Source organism: Eulemur rufifrons, chromosome 7, assembly GCF_041146395.1.
Source record: "Eulemur rufifrons isolate Redbay chromosome 7, OSU_ERuf_1, whole genome shotgun sequence".
Taxonomy (NCBI): Eukaryota; Metazoa; Chordata; class Mammalia; order Primates; family Lemuridae; genus Eulemur; species Eulemur rufifrons.
The window spans coordinates 274,685,673-274,706,359 of record NC_090989.1 but is presented as its reverse complement, the minus strand read 5'-3'; the positions used below and the strand labels follow the sequence as shown (position 1 = coordinate 274,706,359).

Below are 20,687 nucleotides of genomic sequence, written 5' to 3'. Positions count from 1 at the left end.
GGTCCAAGCCTGGCTCTGGCACCTGTGGGGCACGTCTGTCACTTGACCACTCTGAGGCTCAGTTTCCTCGGTTTTGAAATGGGGATCATGCCACCCACTTCACACAGTTCTGAGAGTAGATGAGAATTAAATGTGTAAAACTGGTACACAAGCAGTGCTCTCACCTGTGTTGTACACTCTGTAAGGGAGGAGGTTGTTTTAATCAGATGGTGGGGACTGAACGCTGCATCTCTTGGGGCTGGAGTTTGGGCACGTTAGGAGAGCATCCTGAAACATGCACTGCCTGGCCCACAGGGAGAAATAAAACACCAGCAGTATGGCGTCTACACAGCGACAGGCCCCGGGGATCCCAGAAGGGCTCAAGCTACAGCCTCTCTAGCACACCCAGCTGCGGCTAGGGGAAAGGCCAGCCACACTTCGGTGTTGCCTCTGCTTTGGGGATGAGACCAAAAGACATACACAGCAGGCAACTTTGGAAAGAGAATTTTATTAGCTTCATGAGAAACAGCTGCCACGAGTCAAGACCTGGATAGGGACGGGGCTCTGGTGGCTTCTCACCAATGGCATGAAAATAGCCCACCTGTTCTCTCTACATCCTTGGACCAGGGTCTGAGTGGGGGTCCCAAGAACAACACTCCACCTTCTTGCCCCCTCAGTGCAGGCACGGATTCAGGCAATGCATTCTTGTTGGACATGAGGATCTCCTGCTCTCTGATATCTCGCTGAACAGGAAAATGAATCAAATAAACATTCTAGACATTCAGATCAAGCCTGATCTGGCATACCAGCCACTGTTCTGGATCATCAGCTGGGAACGCAACATTCTGAATCCCCAGTCAGAAAGTCAAGACTCTGAAATGCAAAGTAAGAACCCCGTAGACCTCATCAGGAGCTCCATATTCTAGAATGCCTCTATCCCAAATCAACCAGAAACCTGACATTCTGGGTTGTCAACTAGGAACTCAGTGTTCTGGCAGGCCAAATGAGAACCACTCCTTACATTCTGAAGGGTTAACAAGGAATTCAGCATTTCAGAATGACAAAAATCACAATATTCCAGGCAATGGGTGAGGCCCAAAGTCAACCCCAACACTCACCATGCTAAACCAGAAAACCAACATTTGAAACCGTCAGTGCTGGCCTCAGCATTCTGGAATGACAAGCACAAGGCTCTCGCCTCCAGAATGCTGCTTCCCTGCCCCCTCAGAGCTCTGTGGATGGTCGCTCCACAACAGGTTCATTGTCCCGACTGGAGTCGGGCACGCGGAAGGAAACGTAGGGGCAGGTCTTGGTGTTGAGGCAGACCAGCTTCTTCAGCGTGGCCGTCTTGATGATGTTAAACCCTGTCTCACCGCCAAATGTGCTTGGTTTCCAGTACTCTGGGGAGCAGATGGGATTCCCTAGGAGACCTTTGAGGGAAAAGGGAGCCCCAATCTCTATCATACTCTCCCCAAAGATAGAGTTCGGTAGGCACTTTTCAAGAAGCAACCCTGGGTAGAATTCCAAGGCATCGATGTCTCCGTACAGCTCCTCCAACTCTGCTGCCATCTCCTTCTCTCCTGCAAGGGGAAGAAACTAGATTCAGAGCCATGGTGCCATTAAGGTCAATATGGGGAGGGACCCTTGCAGACCCACCTTTTTCCAAGGATAATAGGGACTCCAGGAGAACAATTTGAGCAATTGAGCATGTGCCCTAAAATTTGGCCTCATTGCCACTGGGGAAAAGGATCAGGAAGGAAAGCACACATTGACCTTCCTCCTGGACTGGGTCCAAGGAAGTGCTACTTTTCTTCTCTTGCTAAGAAGGAGTCAAGAACCTAGATCTGCCACCAAACAGCAAGCGTCCTTCAGCAACTCATCCTACCTCTCTGAGCCCTAATTACCTGATCATTACAGCAGGGAGACTCTCCCCACCTTGCTTCCTTCACAGGCAGGTTTCAAGGCCTTACTGCGGCCCAAGCCCCTTTATTGTACTAGAGCTCAAAGATGTAATGTAACACGTCCAAGCTCACACGGAAATCCAGTGACCATTTGGATGGGACCATTTGTCATGGGAGATTAAGGAGTGACAAAGATTGCTGTTCCAGGAGAACAGGGAACGCATCCACTGATCCCAGGATCTGCCCCACTCTGCAAGACCCACGTGTTCACAGATGGTGACCCAGAGGAGACAGACATGGAGTTTCCCTACCCATTTCCTCAAATCCATCCTCCACAGGGCACCATACAATGATGTCACACCCTGCTTCAGGGGCTCCCTCTTATCTGTGACAGTGGTTCCCAATTTGGCTGCCCAACATCTGGGGATCTTCAGGGGAAAAATATATACATGCACATTTGTATACACAGATTCTTGGGTACCATCCAGGCCCCCTGAATCAGAATCTCTGGGGGAGGCATCTGAGATTTGGTATTTTAATTGGCTTTCTAAGTAATTCTTATGCAGCTGGTCTATAAATGGGTATTTAGAAACCAAAATATTTAGCAAGGAAACCAAGATTCTACACAGTTTGGCCCCAACCTCCATCGTAACCACCCCCAACACAAGCCCCGGCTCCAGCTACACCTACGCCTGTTCCCCCATAGTCACACACTGTCTGACCTCTGCGCCTCGTACTTTCTGTTGCTCTCCCTAAAATGTTCCTTCCTCTATTCTCCTGCGAGGAAATTCCTGTTTATACTTCAAACCCAGCTGAGAAGTCACCTTCTCTCCCCAAGCGGGTTTATCTGCCACCCCTCATCACCCCAGCTCTGCACTTCCACGCTCCTCGTAACTCCCACAGTCCCAGGGCTGGCCACGTGCATTGTCCCATTCTGTCTCCTTGATGAGGGCAGGGACTGTGTCCAGGAAACAGCTGCTCACCTGTGAGCTCCTGGAAAGAGGCGTAGGGCTTCATGCCAAACCGCTTGCGGTACTCATTGAAAGGCTGCAGCCGCATTTCCCGCGATTCCTTGATGACATCCACGGCCACGTGCAGGACGTGGTGGTCCATGTTCCTGCCCCCACCAATCTGCCAGGAGATAAGCACAGCAGTGTCTGAGAGCCAGGCCAGTGTCCCGGAGCCTGTGTGAGGTCCTAGGAGAAGAGCTCCAAGCCACACATCTTTCTGAGCTAGGAGGGAGAGGAGGGCACAGCCCCAGGTCCGCGGCTGCTGTGCTTTCTCAGGGAGCCCCTCTGAGTCTCGGTTTCGGTCTCTGAAGTGTGGTGGGGACCAGGAGGACCTCTCTAGTGGCTCACCAGTTCACACTGTTCCCCAATCCTTTGAATTATACCAACAGGTGATGTAATACCGTGTAAAGGGAGTAGAATTAGGGTTCGAACCCAGGTAACCTGGTGAGATAAAGAAGGCTCTGGAAAAAGATTCTGATTCATAACAGTTAAGAAGCATTGGTCTAAAGAAAGCTCTATTGCTCAGGATGAAATGATAATGCTTAAGAGAGAGCTCTGTCTCAGTAGAGCAATTATAATTGGGCAGAAAAGAAGAAAAGTAGAGTTGGATGAAATCACACACCTTGGAGCAAAGGAAGCAGAGACCAGCGCCAACCCCAGCTTGGGGCTGTTGTGGGTTGAACTGTGTCCCCCCAAAAAGATATGATGCCGTCCTCACCCCCAGCACCTGTGAACGTGACCTTAGGTGGAAACAGTCTTTGCAGATGTAATTAAGGTAAGATGAGGTCATACTGATCAGGGTGGGCCCTAATCCAGTAACTGGTGTCCTTATAAGATGAGAAGAGAAGGACACAAGGAGAACCCCACGTGACGGTGGAGGCAGAGATTGGAACGATGCATCTACAAGCCAAGGAACGCCAAGGATTGGCAGCAACCACCAGAAGCTGAGAGAAAGTCTTGGAACAGACTCTCCCCTAGAACCATTCCCTAGCACCTCTTATATTTTCCTGGATAGAGCTTGAGCCCATCCTCCGAAGTGAGGTATCACAAGAATGGAAGAATGAGCTCCACATGTACTCCCCATCAAATTGGCACTAACTGATCAACACCAACGTGCTCACACCGTAGTAATATTCTTTGGGGATTGGGGGGCTGGGGGTAGGTAAACTCACAACTAATGGACACGGTGAGCATTGAAGGGGGGAAGGGCACACCTCAAATCATGGTTTGGGTGTGGCAAAGTCATAACATGTAACCAAAATGTTTGTACCCCCATAATATCCTGAAATGAAATAAAAAGACAAAAAAGAAAGAGCACGACCCTATTGCCAACTTGATTTTGGACTTCCAGCCTCCGTCTGTTGCTTTAAGCTACCCAGTTTGTGGTACTTTGTCATGGCAGCCTCAGCAAACTAATATAGGGCCCCTGGGTGTTACTCAAACTAAATACGAATTTCCTCATATGTAAAATGGGGAAAGTAAGAGCATCTACCTGATAGGGCTGTTGCGAAATAAACAAGATGAAGTATGCAAGGCAGTTACCACGGTATCAGTCACATGGCAACCCCCAGAAGGTAGCCATGTGCTATGGTTATCAGGGGAAGCCCTGTCTTATCACTTCTCACACTCTTCTTAATATCCTGAGAGTCAACACACTCTGTCTCCTTCTGCTTTGGGCCAGGTACAGTCATGGTCATTCCTTGAAAATGCTTTGAAAACTATCCAGCCCCACACAAAGGCTTTCTGTGTCCCCGCAGAGAACAGAGGCCATAAACCAGCCAGTGGCTGCCCACTGGTACAGCGCATGCTAATTTCAGTCAAATTACCAGAAGGAAACTGAAACCCATGTGGTGCCACAAATTCACAACAGGGCTTAGGGACAAGGATTAGAGAGAAGCAGGAAGCGGGGGTGGGTCGAGGGTGGCAACTAGGGAGTCTGCAGGCCAGGATATAGCAGGCAGGAGCTTCCACCCCTGGAGGAGGAGAGGCTTAAGAGGGAGCTGGTTAGGAATTCCAGGGAAAGAGCACGCACTGGTTTGCTAGGGCTGCCGGGACAAAGCGCCACAGAATGAGTGGCTCGAACAACAGAAATTTATTTCCTCTGTTTGGAGCCTGGAAGTTCAAGATCAAGGTGTGGGCAGGGTTGGTTTCTCCCGAGGCCTCTCCCCTGTGGCTTCTCACAGGCTTCTCCCTGTGTCCTCACATGGTCTTCCCTCTGCGTACGTCTGTGTCCTAATCTCTTCTTCTTATAAAGACACCAGTCATATTGGACAAGGGCCCACCCTACTGACCTCATTTAAACTTCATTGCTCTTTAAAGACCTTATCTCCAAATGCAGTCACATTCTAAGGTACTAGAGGTTAGGACTTCAACATCTGATTTTGGAAGAACACGATTCAGCTCATAACAGAGGCTTATGATTTAATAAACAGTATATGCAGGCACTTTCACCTATATTGCCATGGCCTGAATGTCCTGTTCCACAAACTCTCATGCCCTGTGTCCTCCAGCCTTTGCCCATGCTGTCCTCTCTGTCTGGAACACAATCATCCCCTGCCACTAACATCACCCCTTTTCCTGGGAAATCCCGATCCATCCTTCGGATTTCTGCGCAGACATCAATTCCTTGGCCAGTAGCCCCTCTCTGAGTTCCCAGAGCATGGTGGGCTTTTTGTATCTTGGTTCTTAAAATGCTCTCACAATTCTCATAACAACAGAGAAGCACTTAGCACTGTGCCTAACACAGCAAGTGCTCAAATGGTGTCAGATGTCCTATGACGGTCATCCCTTTTTAGGGGGTAAACGCCAAAAGGTAGGAGCCAAGACCACATGGGTCCATTTTCCACTACATCCCCGGCACCCAGAGTAATGCCTGGCTGGTGTCGCTGAATGAACAAACTGTGAACAAGAGAACTCACGCAGGAACGCTTGCAACTGCCCTGTAGGAGTGACACCCCCCCACCCTGGCCCCATGTTACAGAAGAGGAAGTTAGGATTTGGACCCAGGTCTGTTGGACCCCTCAGCCCACGTGCCCTCGCCAACACACCCCTGGAGCTTACCCGGCCAGCGCTCTGGCGAGAGAAGGCATCCACCAGGGCCTCGACCCCATAGTCCAGCAGCATGGAAGTGTTGAACAAGAACTGCTCGTAGCTGTACTCTCGGGAGCCCACCTTGAAGGAGTCGGGCATGAGCGGATGCCAGTGGTAGAGCTGGTTGAACTCCAGGGCAATGCGGTTGCGGTACTGGAACTGGACGTTGAACAGCATCGCCGGGTCAAACTTCAGCTGCAGCAAGTAGCCACTCAACTGCTGCACGTACTCCTCGATCACGATCTTGATGGTCTCCCCTGGGCAGGGCAGGATTGGGTGCAGGGTCAGCCAAGCACGGCGACGTGGGCACTGGCTCGGAAGGCGGGCCAGTTCATGAGAAGTGCTTGCTTTTTGTCTCTTCATTGTTGGGGGTGATGGTGTTTAATTTTATTTGGCAACTGCCACTTTGTCTCTTTGGGTTGGGATGTGAAATAGAACTTTCTATCTCGGGTTTGACGGAGGTCCCAAGACAAGAGTGCCAGCTACTCCCACATTCCAGAGGGAGGGTCTAGGCCCAGCTGGGCAGGACAACATGCAAACAAGGTGTCCAAGAAGTGCTTTTGTGACCCTTGGGTGACCTCCCTCCCACAACTCATTCTTGAAAGAGGTTGGAGAGACCACAAAGATGGGAAAGTGGAGGATTCCCTTGGGGCTGTCATTATGCTGACACCGCCCGGGAGTGACAGGGGCCTCAAGTAGATCACTCAGAGCTGCCCCAGTGGCAAAAAAAGGAACAGTGAGGACAGAAGGTGAGCCTGGTCCTAAATATGTTTCAAAAAATACATTTCTTATATATCGAAATTCTTATAAATAGATTTTTCTCTGCTCCCTCAGTACCCAGCTACAAAGCAAGGGAAGAAGCAAGTTGAACATTCCATAACAAAATGAAAACTGGCCAACTAGATATGGAAAGAAACTGATATTTTGGTCAATTAGCCACTATACACATTGGCTTTTAGCAAATTGACGAGGAGCCACAGAATTTCAAATCTGCAGGCCTGGGTCCAAATCTTGGCTTCACATTTCTAGCTACCTGAGCCTGGGCCAAATTAATCTCTCTGAACTCCACTTCCCTTATTTGTAAAATGTGTATTATATTAATAATATCAGTGTAGTAACACTCCTGGGGTTGCTGTGAGAAATAGACAGTGAGTACATCCACACTGCTGGCACAGGGCCTGGCATAAGAGGCGCTGTCCACACATGTGGGCGAAGCAGAAGTTCTAAGTGTGGGCGTGAGGGGAGAATCCCCTCCCCCTACTCGCACGTCAGGAAAGACCAGGCTGAGGCTTGCAACCCTCCCCACTCAGGAAGAGGCCCCTTGGGATGGAGTGGAAATAGCATGAATTTTGGTGGCAGCCAGAGCTCAAGTCTCCCTCTGCTGAGTGGCCTTGGAGAATTCACTTAACCTCTCTGAATCTTAGTGTTCGCCAGGGTAATCACATCTGGTTCATAAGGTTGCTGGGGAGTTAAATGACCCCTGGAATTGCAGTGCCCTAGAAGTCCTGCCTTTGGTCGCAGTTTCATCACCAGCCGGAGTGCTGGGCAGCCTCGGGCCAAAGACTTGCCCTCTCTGGTCGAGGTTTCACAATTCTGGGACTTCAGAACCAGCTCCCCCACCCTCAAACTGTTCCTATCCCTGATGCCCGGCTCTTCCGGGCTCCAGTGAATCAGGCACTATAATTGGGACCAGCCATGCCCAGTGGTGCCCAGAGGTGGGGGAAGGGGGTTGCTGGTGACTCAGAGTGAACAAGGTCTGGACAGGGATGTCAGGAGCCAAGCTCCCAGGCAGGAAACCATCTGACATTTTAGGTTGCAGACTCGCCCCCGTAGGGGACACAGAAATATCCTGTCCCTGAGTCACCTAAAAGCTACCAAACTCCAGGAAGGTAGATACACGCAAGGCAGGAAACATGAAGATTCCTGAAGGCTGGGAAGCTGGGGTCTGACCTTGCACACGATGGGGACACCAAGTGTGCATCTGGGTGCAGTACTACAGGGAAACTGAGATCTGCGGTGGCTGTCAAGTGTGCTACGAGTCACCCAGCTAATAATCAACCTTCACAGTCATCCATTTTCTGAAGGCCTACTATGTGCTGGGAGCCTTCCCATTCATCATCTCAACAAATCCTTACAACCGTCACTTGCCCCAGTGTACAGATTTGGAGACGGGGGCTCACAGAGGTGGAGAGACCTGCTCAAGGTCTCATAGCTAGTGAGCAGAAGAGCCAAGATTCCAAGCTCCCCACCCCGTTTCTCAGGATGGAGGGCGTGACCTCCCAGGGCAGGACAGGTTTGGGGTCCTCACCTATGAGGATGAGACGGGTCGTCTGGAAGAGCTGCTCATCGCCCCACGTGGGGTGCTCAGCCTTCAGCAGGTCACACACACGATTGTGCTCGCGCAGCCAGAGCGTGGCGTAGAGCATGAGCCCGGGAAGCAGCCCAAACACCTCCTGGCCCACAGCCATCTGGCTCTGGGGCGGGACGCTCCGAGGGTAACGCATCAACACATTGGTCTCTTCTACCGAGGGCGGGTACACCTCTCCGTCCAGCACCTGCGGGATGCGGCCACCTGGCAATCTAGGGTGGGGGGCACGGCAGCTGCCCACAGCCAACTCCCTCCCAGCCCTACTGCCAGCTGCCAGTCTTCCTCAGCCAGGGCTGTGGATTCCACCTCCTAATCCTTCCTTAAAATCATCCCCTCTCCATCTCTTCTATCACCACCCTTGGGCAACCCACCCTCATCTTCCACCCTGACTCCTCTCCCTAAGTGGGCTCCCTGCGTCCATTCCTGCCCCCAGACAGTTCAGCCTCTACACTGCAGCCAGGGCAATCCTTCAAAAAAAAAAAAAAAAACCACAAACCCAAGTGTTGCATCACATGCTGGCTTAAAACCCTTCCAAGTCCTCTCTCTGCTCTTGGCAGAAATCAGAAATCCTTAACATGGTCCCTGCAGACGTCTCTGCCTTCACCTGGAATCTTTCTTGCCCTCGATCACCAGGTTCAGCCAATACTCCCTTTCTTACACTCCAAGCTGCCTCCCACCTCCGAGCCTTTGCACTTGCTAAACCCTCTGCCTGCAAACCCTTTTCCCGTTCTTGGTCTCCCTAACTGCTCCTCATCCTTCATGCAACTCTCAACTTATTCATAACTTCCCAGGGAAGCCTTCCCCATCCTACAAACATTCCAGTGGTACCCACAAATTCTCCTTGGTGGCAGTTACCACAAGTGTAACTAATTACATGGCAGGTTCTTCATTCATTCAGTAAATATGCACCAAGGGACTACCATATGCCAAGTACTGTTCTTAGCCCTAAAGATGCAGCTATAAACTTTGTTTTGGTTTTTTTTGTTTGTTTGTTTGTTTAGATTTGTACAATCCCCTCTAGTAGCCACTAGCTATGTGTGACTATTGAGCACTAGAAATTTGGCCAGTGTGAATGAAGAACTGAATTTTATTTAATTTTATTTAAATCTAAATTAGGTAAATCCTACATAAAATAAATTTTAAAATTGATACTTCAGCTACTGGAAAACCTTTAAATATGCTTGGAACAACTTGGGCATGTGAATCTACTTATTCAAGTTTTATGAAATCTAAATACAGATTAAATATCTCCAATGAAATTTAGCATCCAAATAGAGATGTCCTATGAGTGTAAACTATGCACTGGATTTCAAAGATTTAGCATGGAAAAAAGAAGGCGAGATCTTTTGTTAATAGTTTCTTATTGATTACGTGTTAAAATGATCACATTCTGGACATATTTCATCAAGTAAAATATATTACTAAAATCCATTTCATCTGTTTCTTTTTACCTTCTTTAATGTGGCCACTAGAAAATTTTAATTATTTATGTGGGTCACATATCATTTCTGTTGGACGTTGGCAGTTTAGACAAAATGTCCTCATAGAACTAGCATCCTGTGCTTCCTTGAGGGCAGGGCCCATAACTATAACGGTCACTGCTCAATCCCCTGTGCCAGCCATATTATAATGCCCAGTTAATGCTGTGGGATAATTAAATGAGTAACTTCAGACTGCAAATGTCCATCTCCCATTGAGCTCCAAAATCCACCTCCCAGGAGGACATGGGAGGTCAGATCTGCTCCTTGTTTGTTTTTCCTGCCTGGAACCTTCTCCCAGAGTTTACTGTCTCCCCTCCTGGCACACACCTCCCGCTCCTGTGACTGGCCCTCTCAGGCATGACCTGGGCCCCCCAGCAGCCTTTGCCAGGGGAGACCACAGGAGACCCTTCCCACTGCACCACCCCCAGGCCCAGCACTACCTGGTACTTGAGTTTCCCATCTTTAAAGAGCCGCAGCTGATACTGACGCTCCAGATTGTCTCCATATATGTGGCCAAGGTCTACCTGAGGGCAGAGAGGGGGCCACTCAGCTCACCTAGTTCTCGGCCCACTATCAATGACATGCATGTGCTAAGTTAGGTCCAGAGCAGTCCTGAGTCCCTCCTGGGTACTCACTCCATGGCCCAAGGCCTTGGTGAAGCCAGGACCCATCTTGCCGGATGTTTTGAAGAACTGGTGGGTGAAGTGTTGTGCAAAGAAGGCAAACATGAGGTTCGTGCCTTGGGGGTCAGGTATGAACTTCCTCCTGAGCAGGAAGCGACGGCCCAGCAGCTGGGCATCTGGCAACTGCTTCTTCCCTGGTTGAGGGGTAGGAAAGAGCAGTAGCTGCTACTGCCTGGATCTTCCTGCCTGAACTTCTGGGCTCACCCAGCAAACTGGCCCAGGCAGGAAGCCCAGAGTGGCCTCCTCGAGACCATCTCCCACCACCACCAGGTAGCCCCCTCTCTATCAAAGACCTTAGATCCTAGAAGTATTTATGGGTTAAGCAGCATGATATTTGACATTTGCTTTAAAATACTTTGTAAAAATATGAGTGGGGCTAGATGAAGTAAGATTGGCAAATTGTGGGTAAGTGTTGAAACTGGGAGACGGGTACCTAGTTCATTACACTTTCCTCTCAACTTTTGTGTGTATGTGCAATCTCTCCACAATGAAAAAGTTAACCAAAAAGAAAAAAAAATAAAATAAAATAACATGGGCTCCCTAGCCCTGTGTTTGCAACTGACTACACCATTTGCTAACTGTGTGACCATAGATAAGTTATCTCATCTCTCAGAGCCTCACTTTCTTCATCTTTAAATCCGGGCAAATGATATTCATTTGTCACAGTGGATTTGAGGGTTGCAACAGATAACGTAAGCATGACAGAGAAGCAGGGGGTAGAGTCTTTTAAATCAGGGGTTAGCAAACCTTTTTTATGAAAAGACAGAAAATATTTTAGGCTTTGCAGACTATATGGTCTCGGTCACATCTATTCAGTTTTGCTGTTATAGCAGGAAAGCAGCCATACACAATACGTATACTAATGAGTGTGACTGTATTCCAATAAAACTTTATTAACAAAAACAGGGGATGGGCGGGATTTAGTCTGCAGGCCATAGTTTGCCAACCTATTTTAAATGATTCCAGTCTATGTCTGGGATAAAGACAACAAGTCATCTTGAAGCAGGTGTCTGTCATTATAAGTATTCCTTAATTATGTCAAAGTCAGATGAGTTGGCATCCAAAGCCCTCACAGAAAGGAACGGTAGAATGTTTTGAGTTCTGGTGAAGGCATCTCTCCACAATACCTCAGGTAAGGCCCAATGTTGAAGGTTCAAGATCAACAGAAATTCTTTGGATTGAGATGGACAACTGGGTTCCTTGGAAGGAAAAGATATCCCCCCAAAGGGAACCCACTAAAAGGAAAGTTAGAGGGAATGATTTGTACTCCATAATTTGGAATCATCACTCATTGACATTGGACAAGGATTGATTCCAACAAAATGTTGGGAAGATCCAGGTATCCTGGTGGAATGGTCATGCTTTGGGAATAGCAGCTAACCTGTGAGTGACAACCATCAGAGCAGTGCCCTCAAGACCCAAGTAGGGGCATTAATACATGTGCAAGGTTCTGAACCCACAAAAGCACACAAACACAGGGCTGCACAAGACCAGTCTGCAACAGCGACACCATGTGGCAGGAAGTGAAGTACAGCAGAGACAGAGACTTGTCCTCTCTGTACTTGAAGCTGAACTGATGGATCTGAACTGAGTAACCCCCAACTTTTTGGACAATTAGAGGTGGAATGAGAAGAAGGCCTTAGGAGGAAGACTCTTGCTAATGAGGCCAATTGGAGTCTTGGGCAATGAGAGAAAAAAATGTGACTTTATTTGTACCCTATACTGGTAAAACACGTAAAACTATTTACATTAGGAAAGGACCAAACAGCATTAGTACCCAATAAATAGCACACTATTCATTCCTTCCTACATTTCAACTGTTAAGTCACTCCCACCCCAGCAGGACAAGGTTCAAGCAAAGGGGCACCCTGGAACTATGGAGACATTAGTCTGACTCTGCCACCAACTTCCTAGGTGACCTCAGGCAAGACCCTCTGGTGCCCTTGCCTGTCCTCAGCCCTGGTTCTGAACATGCCATATGTCTTGCCTTGGTCCATCCATCTGTGGAATGGGTCAACAATTGCTCTTCTACCTGCTTTTCCCAAAGAGGAGAACTGAGCACCTCCTGTGACCCCAAGGCCCAGCCTCTCACCCCAGTCCCATTACCTTTGGTCCCCATGGGTGTGGGGCAGCCTTCAGGCACAGAAGGCAGAATGCGGGTATAATAGCTCACGTTGGAGAAGGATTCCCAGCTGATGTAGTCATGTGCTACGTTGTAGGTGGGGGGGCTGGGGATAAGTTTGGAACGCACTGTAGAGAACAAAAGTAACGGTGACAGGGTGTTCTCACCCCAGTTCCACTCCCCTGCCCCGCCTCCTCCGGGGTTGGGGCTTGTTTTATCTGGCATCATAGGCCCTCCCCACCACTGCTCTTATCAAATACCGAGAATCCCAAGAACTGGCAGGATTTCTTGCTCCCCCAGATTTGGGGGGGGCCCTGCCCCACACCCACCTGTGAGTACCAGACGCATGAGCAGGTCTCGGATGAAGGTGGCATTGACAAACTCCCAGAACAAGCGCCCGTGAGTGAGGATGAAGTGGAAGAAAGAGGGGCTGGGCCTCAGAGAATTCCGGAGCCAGGTCCACAGCTCAGCTGCAGGGGCATTGGGAGCCACTCAGTCGGGGCCTCCTGGCAGGACCAGAAGCAGCCAGGGTGGAAGACGGGGACTGAGGACCAGGGCCAGAATGGAACAGGGTGGCACCCATGGGGCAGGGGGTACTGATGGAACACAACAGAGCCAGAACCAGGCATGAGGACAGGGCCCAGGGCAGGTGGGAAGACACCAGACAGCCCAGAACCAGGGAGTGAGGGTGGACCAGGAGCAAGGGCCCATGCCGGAGCCAGGTCAGGAAGAGGGGCAAAACCAAGAAAGGAAGGAGGATGGGGCCATGGCCAGAGACAAGGGCAAGAGATGGGGGTCTGGGAGGAGGAGCCCAGGGGAGCAGGAGGCCCAGGAGAGGAGTGGGGGCTGGAGGCCCGGCTCACGGACGGTGCAGTTGGGGCCGGAATAGCCCGTGCGGGTGCAGTCACACTGGTAGCTGTCAAGGCCGAAGCGCACACAGACGCCCTGGTGCTGGCACGGATAGTAACAACAGGGGTCCACTGTGGGTGAGAAACAGGGATCAGAGACCACGTGAGGGTGGCCTCCTGACCCCACCCGGCCCCGGATGGGCAAACGAGGGGCCAGAGGCATGCACTCAAGTCGAAGGTCTGTCCTAAAGCGCTGAGCAACCCTTCTCTGAACTTCAGAGTTCCCCTAAGGGCCCTCCCTGTTCCCATAGCCATGAACATAACCCCCCCAGGACCCACTCTGGCTCTCCAGCCCAGGCCACATCCGGGCCCCCATAGGAAGTCCCCTCCCTCCCCAGTGCCACCAAAGGGGGACAGGGGAAGAGTCCAGCCCCCAGGCTATGGCATGGAAGGTTAGGAAACAGTGATAAGACACTGCAGCCACAGGCTTCTAGAGCATTCACTTCCTGCCTCTTCAGAGCCCAGCAGCAAGGGCAGGGCTGGTGGGGTTGAGAAAAGGAACAAGGACTGGGAGGGGGGGTCATCCCAGACCAGCCCCCAAGCTCTGAGCACCTGGGTACTGGGAAAATGAGACCCCCACTCTCCCTCCATTTCTGCAGAAGGGAGGGAGGAGCAGATATCATAATACCCACTTTGCAGATGCAGAAGCTGAGGCCAGAAAAAGTGACAGCCAAACAGGTCACCCAGCAAGTCACACCAGGCCAAATGCCCATCCCCTCACTTCCACTCCACCCCCACAGACTCGGCAATCAAATCTGAGGTCGCCAAACCCCAGGGCCCTTGGCCTGTTAGGAAAACAGGGCAGTGTGCATCAGCGCCTGAGCCCCATCTCTCCCCCCACCTCACTAACCCCTCCCCAGCCTTCCCACCCCCCAACTCCCCCCACTCCCGTCTGTGGAAAAATTGTCTTCCATGAAATTGGTCCCTGGTGCCAAGAAGGTTGGGGACCACTGAATCAAGTCCAAAGAAAGAAGTTTTCCAGAACTCTGGGGACCAGGTGGGAGTCCAGAGTCCCAGCTGCCTCGGCCCCATTCCCCACAGGCCCAGACCAAGTCTGGTTGGGTCCAGGCTCTAGGACCCTGAGGACGGTCACGGACTGAGGGAAGGGGGAGACATGAAGACTCTCCTGAAGGGAGAGTGGAGCTCTGGCATCACCCTCCTGCCCCCTGGAGAAACCCCACAAGGAAGTCCCTCCCTGCATCTGACCACCGGCCCCTCGCCCAAATCTGCACTGCCTCAGTGATTCTTCAGCAGCAAAGTCAGAGACTCCTCACGCTCATTCGGATGCACCCCCCACCCCATGCACAGACCCCTCACTGCTCAGCGTGGGGACCTGGGGACCGAGCCTCAGGGAGAGGTGGCCGAGGGAACAGCACAGAGCCCCAGGGCAGCCCCAGGACTCCTGGCTCCAGCAGGAGGCTCCTTCCCTGCTAAGAACACATTTCCTTATCTGGGCTCAGGGACAACGTCCCAGGGAACTTGTGCCACTGATTATTGGGGGTCAAGAGGGTAGCAAAAGGCAGAACAACCCAGGATGACACCGGCAGTCATCCCAGGCACTGTGATCAGAGGACAGCGCCCTGGGCAAGTCCTGCACCCACCCCGCCCCCATCGCAGTCCCTCACTTCGGGGCATAGGGCTTGGCCTGGGCAGGTCCCCCTGGGCCCCCAGCGCCTCCCCTCATCCCCCCCCACACACACATACACAAACAAGCAAGAGTCACAGGAATCATGCAAATAGTTTTGCTTAAGCCCTGGCGACACCCCACAGCCCCACAATGGCATCTGTGTGCCCCTCCCCCCCGCCCCCCCCCCCCCCGCAGGGCTGCGGGGGAGGGGCAGATGGGAAGAGGGCAGAACAAAAAGGTCTTATCAGGCTGCCCCAGACGGACCTGGCAGGCAGGACCACAGGCCCAGAAAGGCCAAGGAGCCTCAAGATGCCCCCCCAGCTGGCTCAGGGATCTGATGCCTCTGAAGAAGGACTCCTCGCCCCTGCAGGGACGCTCCTCCCTGCACATTCCTCCTTGCTCAAGACACTCTGCTCCCGCTAACTCGTCTGCACAGCAGCCCCTGTGCCCCACTGCCCCGCTCCCCGCTCTGGCACACAAGCCCCAGTCCTACCCCGCAGAGGGCACTGGGCTGCTAGAGGCACAGGCCCCCTCGGGGCTCGACTCCCCCGTTCCCACCACAACAGGGATCTAGCAGTACCTCCTGCCCAAGCACGCCCTGGCAGCCCCTCCCTCAAACCCAAGCCTGACGGGCTCATCCGTCTTTTACGCAGAATGTAGCTCCTCCTTGATAAATGCCTCCAAATCCACCTGACCCTCTCCACTGAGAGCACGCCTTGCCTCCCCCAGAAAGCTTTCCCTGCATGTCCACACTCTCTCCTCCCACTGTCCCCGTCTGGCTCCGGGTTCCAATGTGACCTGCTGTCCACCCCAGGCTCCCCAGAGAAGAGGCCCCGCCTTCCCCTGTCACAGGCCGTGCACACAGCTGGGGCTCAACCCAGGTCCTGGGTCCAGATGTGGTGGCCAGAGCTTAACAGATGTTTGTGGAATAAATAAAACGAAGTGAGGAGACTGGCTACTCTCAGCTTGGCCAAAGAGTCCCTCATCTTCCCAGCCCTCAGCCGCTCTCTAAGGTCCCGCTGGAAGGCCTCCTGCTGTGCACAGTCCCAGGGGGCTGCCCCGGCAGGCACGCTGCAGACTCCAGTGGCTGCCCACATCCCTCTCCTGCCAAGAGAGGCTGTACTCAGTGGCGGCTCCTCCCTCCCAGACCAGCTGGCCAGCTCTCCCTCCCTCCTCCCCCACGTTCTTTCCATAAACATCAGCTGCCCCAGGGAAGAGAAAGTTCTCCCAGCAAGGACAGCAGCGGCCGCTGGGGCCCCAGGGTGGCAGGGTAGGCCGAGAGGAGACTGGGTGCTGCTTGACGCCAGCCGGACGTCCTGCCACTGTCAGGCCAGGGAAGCCGGGGGCTCTAGCCCGAGACCTCACATACCTGCCCTCATCCGTCTGCCCTGCACGCCCCAGGGAGAGGTGGGCGAGACTCCCCATTGCACAGTGAGGAATGCCAAGCACAGAGAAGGCAGCAGATTTGCTCAGACCCCACCGCTTTGAAGTTGCAGAGCCGAGACTTAAACCCGCTTCTCCTCCCTTACCTTCCTCCTCCTGGAGAAGCCCAGGCCTAGATTTGGGGAAGAGACAGGAAGGGAGAGTCACTTTGAGCCACAGGCTGGGAATGACTCCCAGGTAGGTTTGTGACCGTTCCTTCAAGGTGAACCTTGAAAATCCTGAACAAATGAAACGAGGACCCCAGAGGTCCTGCCTCGACCAGTAGACCTCTGGGAACTACCCATACAGAAAGGCCTTCCTGCATTCTAACTCCAATCCTACATGCTTTCATGCCAACCCAGTTCTGTGCTCAGGGCAGGACACCCCTGCTCGTCAAGAAAGAGAACTGGGGGGGTGCAGACACCGAGTCTAATTCATATTAAGTCCCCCACAGGCAGCACAGGGCCAGGCACCAAGCAGGTGCTCCGGAAATAGGTACTAGAGAATGGCTGCTCTTATTGGCTGTGTGTCCTCAGGCAAACCCCTTCCACCTTCGGGGCCTCATTTTCCGGTAAATCCCACGAAAGGGCTGAAGCAGGCGGGCTCAAAGGAGACCTTCCATTCTGCCACCCTGTCCCCTTCTCTACCCTGGGTGGAGCCAGTCTAACCCTCTCCGTTATTTGCACCAATACGTTTGTCCTGCCCCATCAGCAGAGAGCTTTACAACCTGTTCTCACTGAGTCCTCAAGACACCTGGAGGTGGGGGTGACCAGCACACCCACACTGCACACGAGACACACGGGACCCCAAGGCCAAGCAGCCAGTCCACATTCCCAGATGAGGGCCATCCAGGACTGCCTGGCTCCAGACCCTTTCCAACGACTCGGGCAAGGAAACATCCCCCAGCCCGAGAGTCAGGGCTGCAGGCCCAGGGCTGAGCGTGACTAAGGGACAGGCACAGCCGCAGAACACCAAGTACTCCAGGATGCGGAGGCAGCAGCCTGCAAGAGGGCCCAGTGAGGAAGCTGGCCCCAAATCCCCTAAGAATAATATTTAGAGAAGCTCCAGGGGCCTGGCAGCAAAAGAGAAAAAAGGGGCCCTGACTAGCCAGGCCCGGGCCCCAGTCCCTACACCTAGCACCAGCACACCAGGCCCAGACAGCTGGACCCAGCAGCTGGAAGAGCCTAGCTGGGGAGGAAGCCCCCGCCTGGCCTGCAGACCCAGCTGGCACTGGAGATAGGAGACAGCAGGCGGCAGGGAGGCTTTGGCACTGCTGAGTCCCCAGCCCGAGTGCCAGCGTTAGCTGGCCTCCCGCTCCTCTGCCTTGCAGGCAGCTCTGGTCATCAGATCGTGCCCTGTGCCTACCCAGGGAGCCAGCCCTGAGCCAACTCCAGCGGCAAGAGGGGAAGAACTTGAGCATTAAGGATCTGCGGGCACAGCCTTGCCTCCTAGCTGACTCCATATCCTGCCCCCAAAGAGGCAGAAGCAGCAAGCTCACCTCCACCTGCCCTCTCAGGGGAGTCTGCAGCCCTCATATCTTCATCTCCTCAGTGTACTCATAGCCTTGGGGTGCGAAGGCAGCCCTGACCTCCTGTCCCTGTTCCCTTCTTGTCACCCATTCTTCCCTGGATCTTTGCAGGAGCCTTCACACTGCACTCCCGGCCTCCAGTCTCACCCCCAAGTCATCTGTCCATCCTCAGCCTCCCGCTCCCGACTACCACGCATGGTGTTTCAGTCAAGTCTCCCCCATCTGCCACCCCTTTCAAGGTCGATTTCCAATGTGGCACCCCCTCCAAGAAGCCCCCCTCAATTCCTCACACTGAGAGGCAGCTGCTCCCCCTCTGAGCCCTGCACACCCCTGTGCTCCCCTCAGCCGCTGCCCTGATCCCGTTGGATGACAGTCTGTTGACATTTCTGTCTCCACCATCGTACTGTAAGCTCCTCCCAGCTCTGTGTCTCCAGGCCCCAGCCCAAGACTGGCATAAAGCAAGCCCTCAGGAATGAAAAAAACAATTCCGTTTAAACACTAATTATATAAAAGTAAGTAGAAAAGGCAAAAACCAGCAATATGTTAATATCAATGTAGCAAAATTGCACTTGTGCCCCATGAATATATACAAATAAAAAATAAAGGGGAAAAAAAAAGAAAAGGCAAAAACCAAAATGGCACGACCATGGCTCATTGTGCAATAGTGAGTAGACGAAAAATAAATAAAGGTGGGGCAGGGCCCTGCGTACCCCGAAGCAAGGCTGGGGGGGGCCTGAGGTGGGGGCCGGATAGGGCCTCAGAGGAAGTGCTGGGCTGACTGGGGCCTGACAAGATGGGTGGTTGAGGCAGCCTGAGCAGCCCTAGCTCAGCCACCGCTCACCGCAGGGCCCCAGAAAAGTGGGTTCTCTCCCGCTGGGCCTCAGAGTCCTCTTCTGTAGAATCGGTCTAACACATCTCCTTGGCAGGGCCAAAGAAGTGGATGCTGACAGCCAGCCTTTGTAAACTGTAAAGTACTGGGCACACGCATCTTCCTTCTCTTTCCACAAATCAGGCTTTTCCAAACCCAAACCCTGTCCTAGAGCACCCTCCAACCTCTCCATGAGTTCCCCAAATGCCACCCCCTCAAATCCTCTCCTCCAGGAAACTTGGTCTGATCTGAGGTCCATGCAGGTATCTTTCCTGTCTCCTCTGAGCACCAAATCCCTGGAGCATCCCTAGGGCCTGAGCACAAAGCTCAGACTTCCTCTGCCCCCTCCCACTCTCTCTGGGCCTCTTTTTAGATGGGAAATGGGGACCCAGAGAGAAATGGGTCACACAGCCAGGTGCTGGAGGAAGCTATGGGGACCCAGAGAGGGGTGGGTCACACAGCCAGGTGGCGGAGGAAGCTATGTCCAGGCTGGGCATGCACGAGCACACACACACACACATACACACACAGAGCAGTGAGCTGGGGGAGGAAGGTTGGCTAAGAGAGTTGCTGAATTCCTTCACCTGGTACATGCACGGAGGAGAGAGGGGTGGAATTTCTGCATCAAACTCTGGGAGATGAAACAAAAAGGGGCCCAGAGTCCATTGTGTGGAGGGGGAGGATAAGTTTTCTGTAAAGAATTTGCGAAGTGTCTGGAGTCAGATACCTGAGTTCAAATCCTGAGCCCACCATGTACTGTGTGAGCCTGGGGGTGAGGGGTCGTCACACCTACTGAGCCTCAGTTTCCTCATCTGCTCAGTGGGGACGTCACAGGTGAGGACTGGACCCCAGAGGAAGCAGCTGGGCCCTGTAAATGCGCTTCCACCTCCCGTCTTTCCCAGTGGCTGGTGCACCTGGGGTGTTCACCAGGGAGACCTTCTCCCCTGGGGCTTCGGGTCAGGATGGGTTCCCAGACGGTTAGAGGCCGGAGAAAGGGAACTCGTTCGCCAGCCCGCTCTGCCCTGGGCGCCCCGCGCTTCCTCTGAAAGAGGGCCCCACAGGAAACAGCGGGGTTGTTGGGGGCGGAGGCTGCTTGGACAGTTGGGGGCCCAGAACAGGTGAGGGGGATGTAAGGGGGCTGTCCCTTCTCCTCACGCTAGCACGAGATCCCAGTCTGCCGTCTTCCCAAAAAGGACCCCGGTAGCCCGTTAGCCAAGGCCACACTCCCTGGGGTCTTCAGAGAGCCCCCATCCCACCGACAGACTCAGCCCCCCTCCCCTTTCCCAGGCACCGCGAGCAGAAAGGGGAAGCCGGACCCGCTGGAGGGAAGACGCGGGGAGGGAAGGGGGCTGCCCGTGGGCAAGGAGGGGGCCACCTACCTGGCGTGGGCGCCCCGGGGTCCGCGAGCAGGACCGGGGACGGCGGCAGCAGGAGCAGCAACAGCGAGAAGCGGAGCGAGAGACTCCTCCCTGCAGAGGAGAGAGACGCGGGGCTGAGCCTGGCATTCAAGGCTCCTCCAGGAGGACAAGAGGATTCCTGGGCGCTCGGGGGCACCGGGGTCGGACTCACGGCTCATGGCGCGGGCAGTGATGGGTGCGGGACACAGACTGCCGGCTCCTTGGGTGCGTCTCTAACACTGCCCCGGAGCTCCGGCCCGCCCCCTCCCACCCATGCCGGGCTCCACCCCCGCCCCTCCCTCC

At 53.2% G+C, this 20,687-nt stretch overlaps 1 protein-coding gene across 3 annotated transcripts; it reads right to left on the bottom strand.

The window, feature by feature from the left end:
• Positions 1–505: 505 nt before the first annotated feature.
• PTGS1 (prostaglandin-endoperoxide synthase 1) lies at positions 506–20,594 on the bottom strand. Of its 3 annotated transcripts, none has more exons than XM_069474624.1 (11): positions 20,557–20,594; positions 20,367–20,456; positions 13,498–13,614; positions 12,964–13,104; positions 12,619–12,762; positions 10,465–10,646; positions 10,270–10,353; positions 8,289–8,535; positions 5,951–6,237; positions 2,864–3,011; positions 506–1,559 (listed from the first exon to the last, which is right to left on the bottom strand). In XM_069474624.1, the coding sequence occupies exons 1-11, from the start codon at positions 20,561–20,563 to the stop codon at positions 1,204–1,206; spliced, it is 1,803 nt and encodes a 600-aa protein (XP_069330725.1). In that variant the 5' UTR covers positions 20,564–20,594; the 3' UTR covers positions 506–1,203. The 3 variants fall into 3 exon arrangements, with proteins under 3 accessions (XP_069330725.1, XP_069330727.1, XP_069330728.1); XM_069474626.1 differs by having other exon boundaries at positions 20,367–20,452; positions 20,553–20,563; XM_069474627.1 differs by lacking the exons at positions 20,367–20,456; positions 20,557–20,594 and adding an exon at positions 19,781–19,799 and having other exon boundaries at positions 6,062–6,237.
• Between the last annotated feature and the right edge of the window lie 93 nt (positions 20,595–20,687).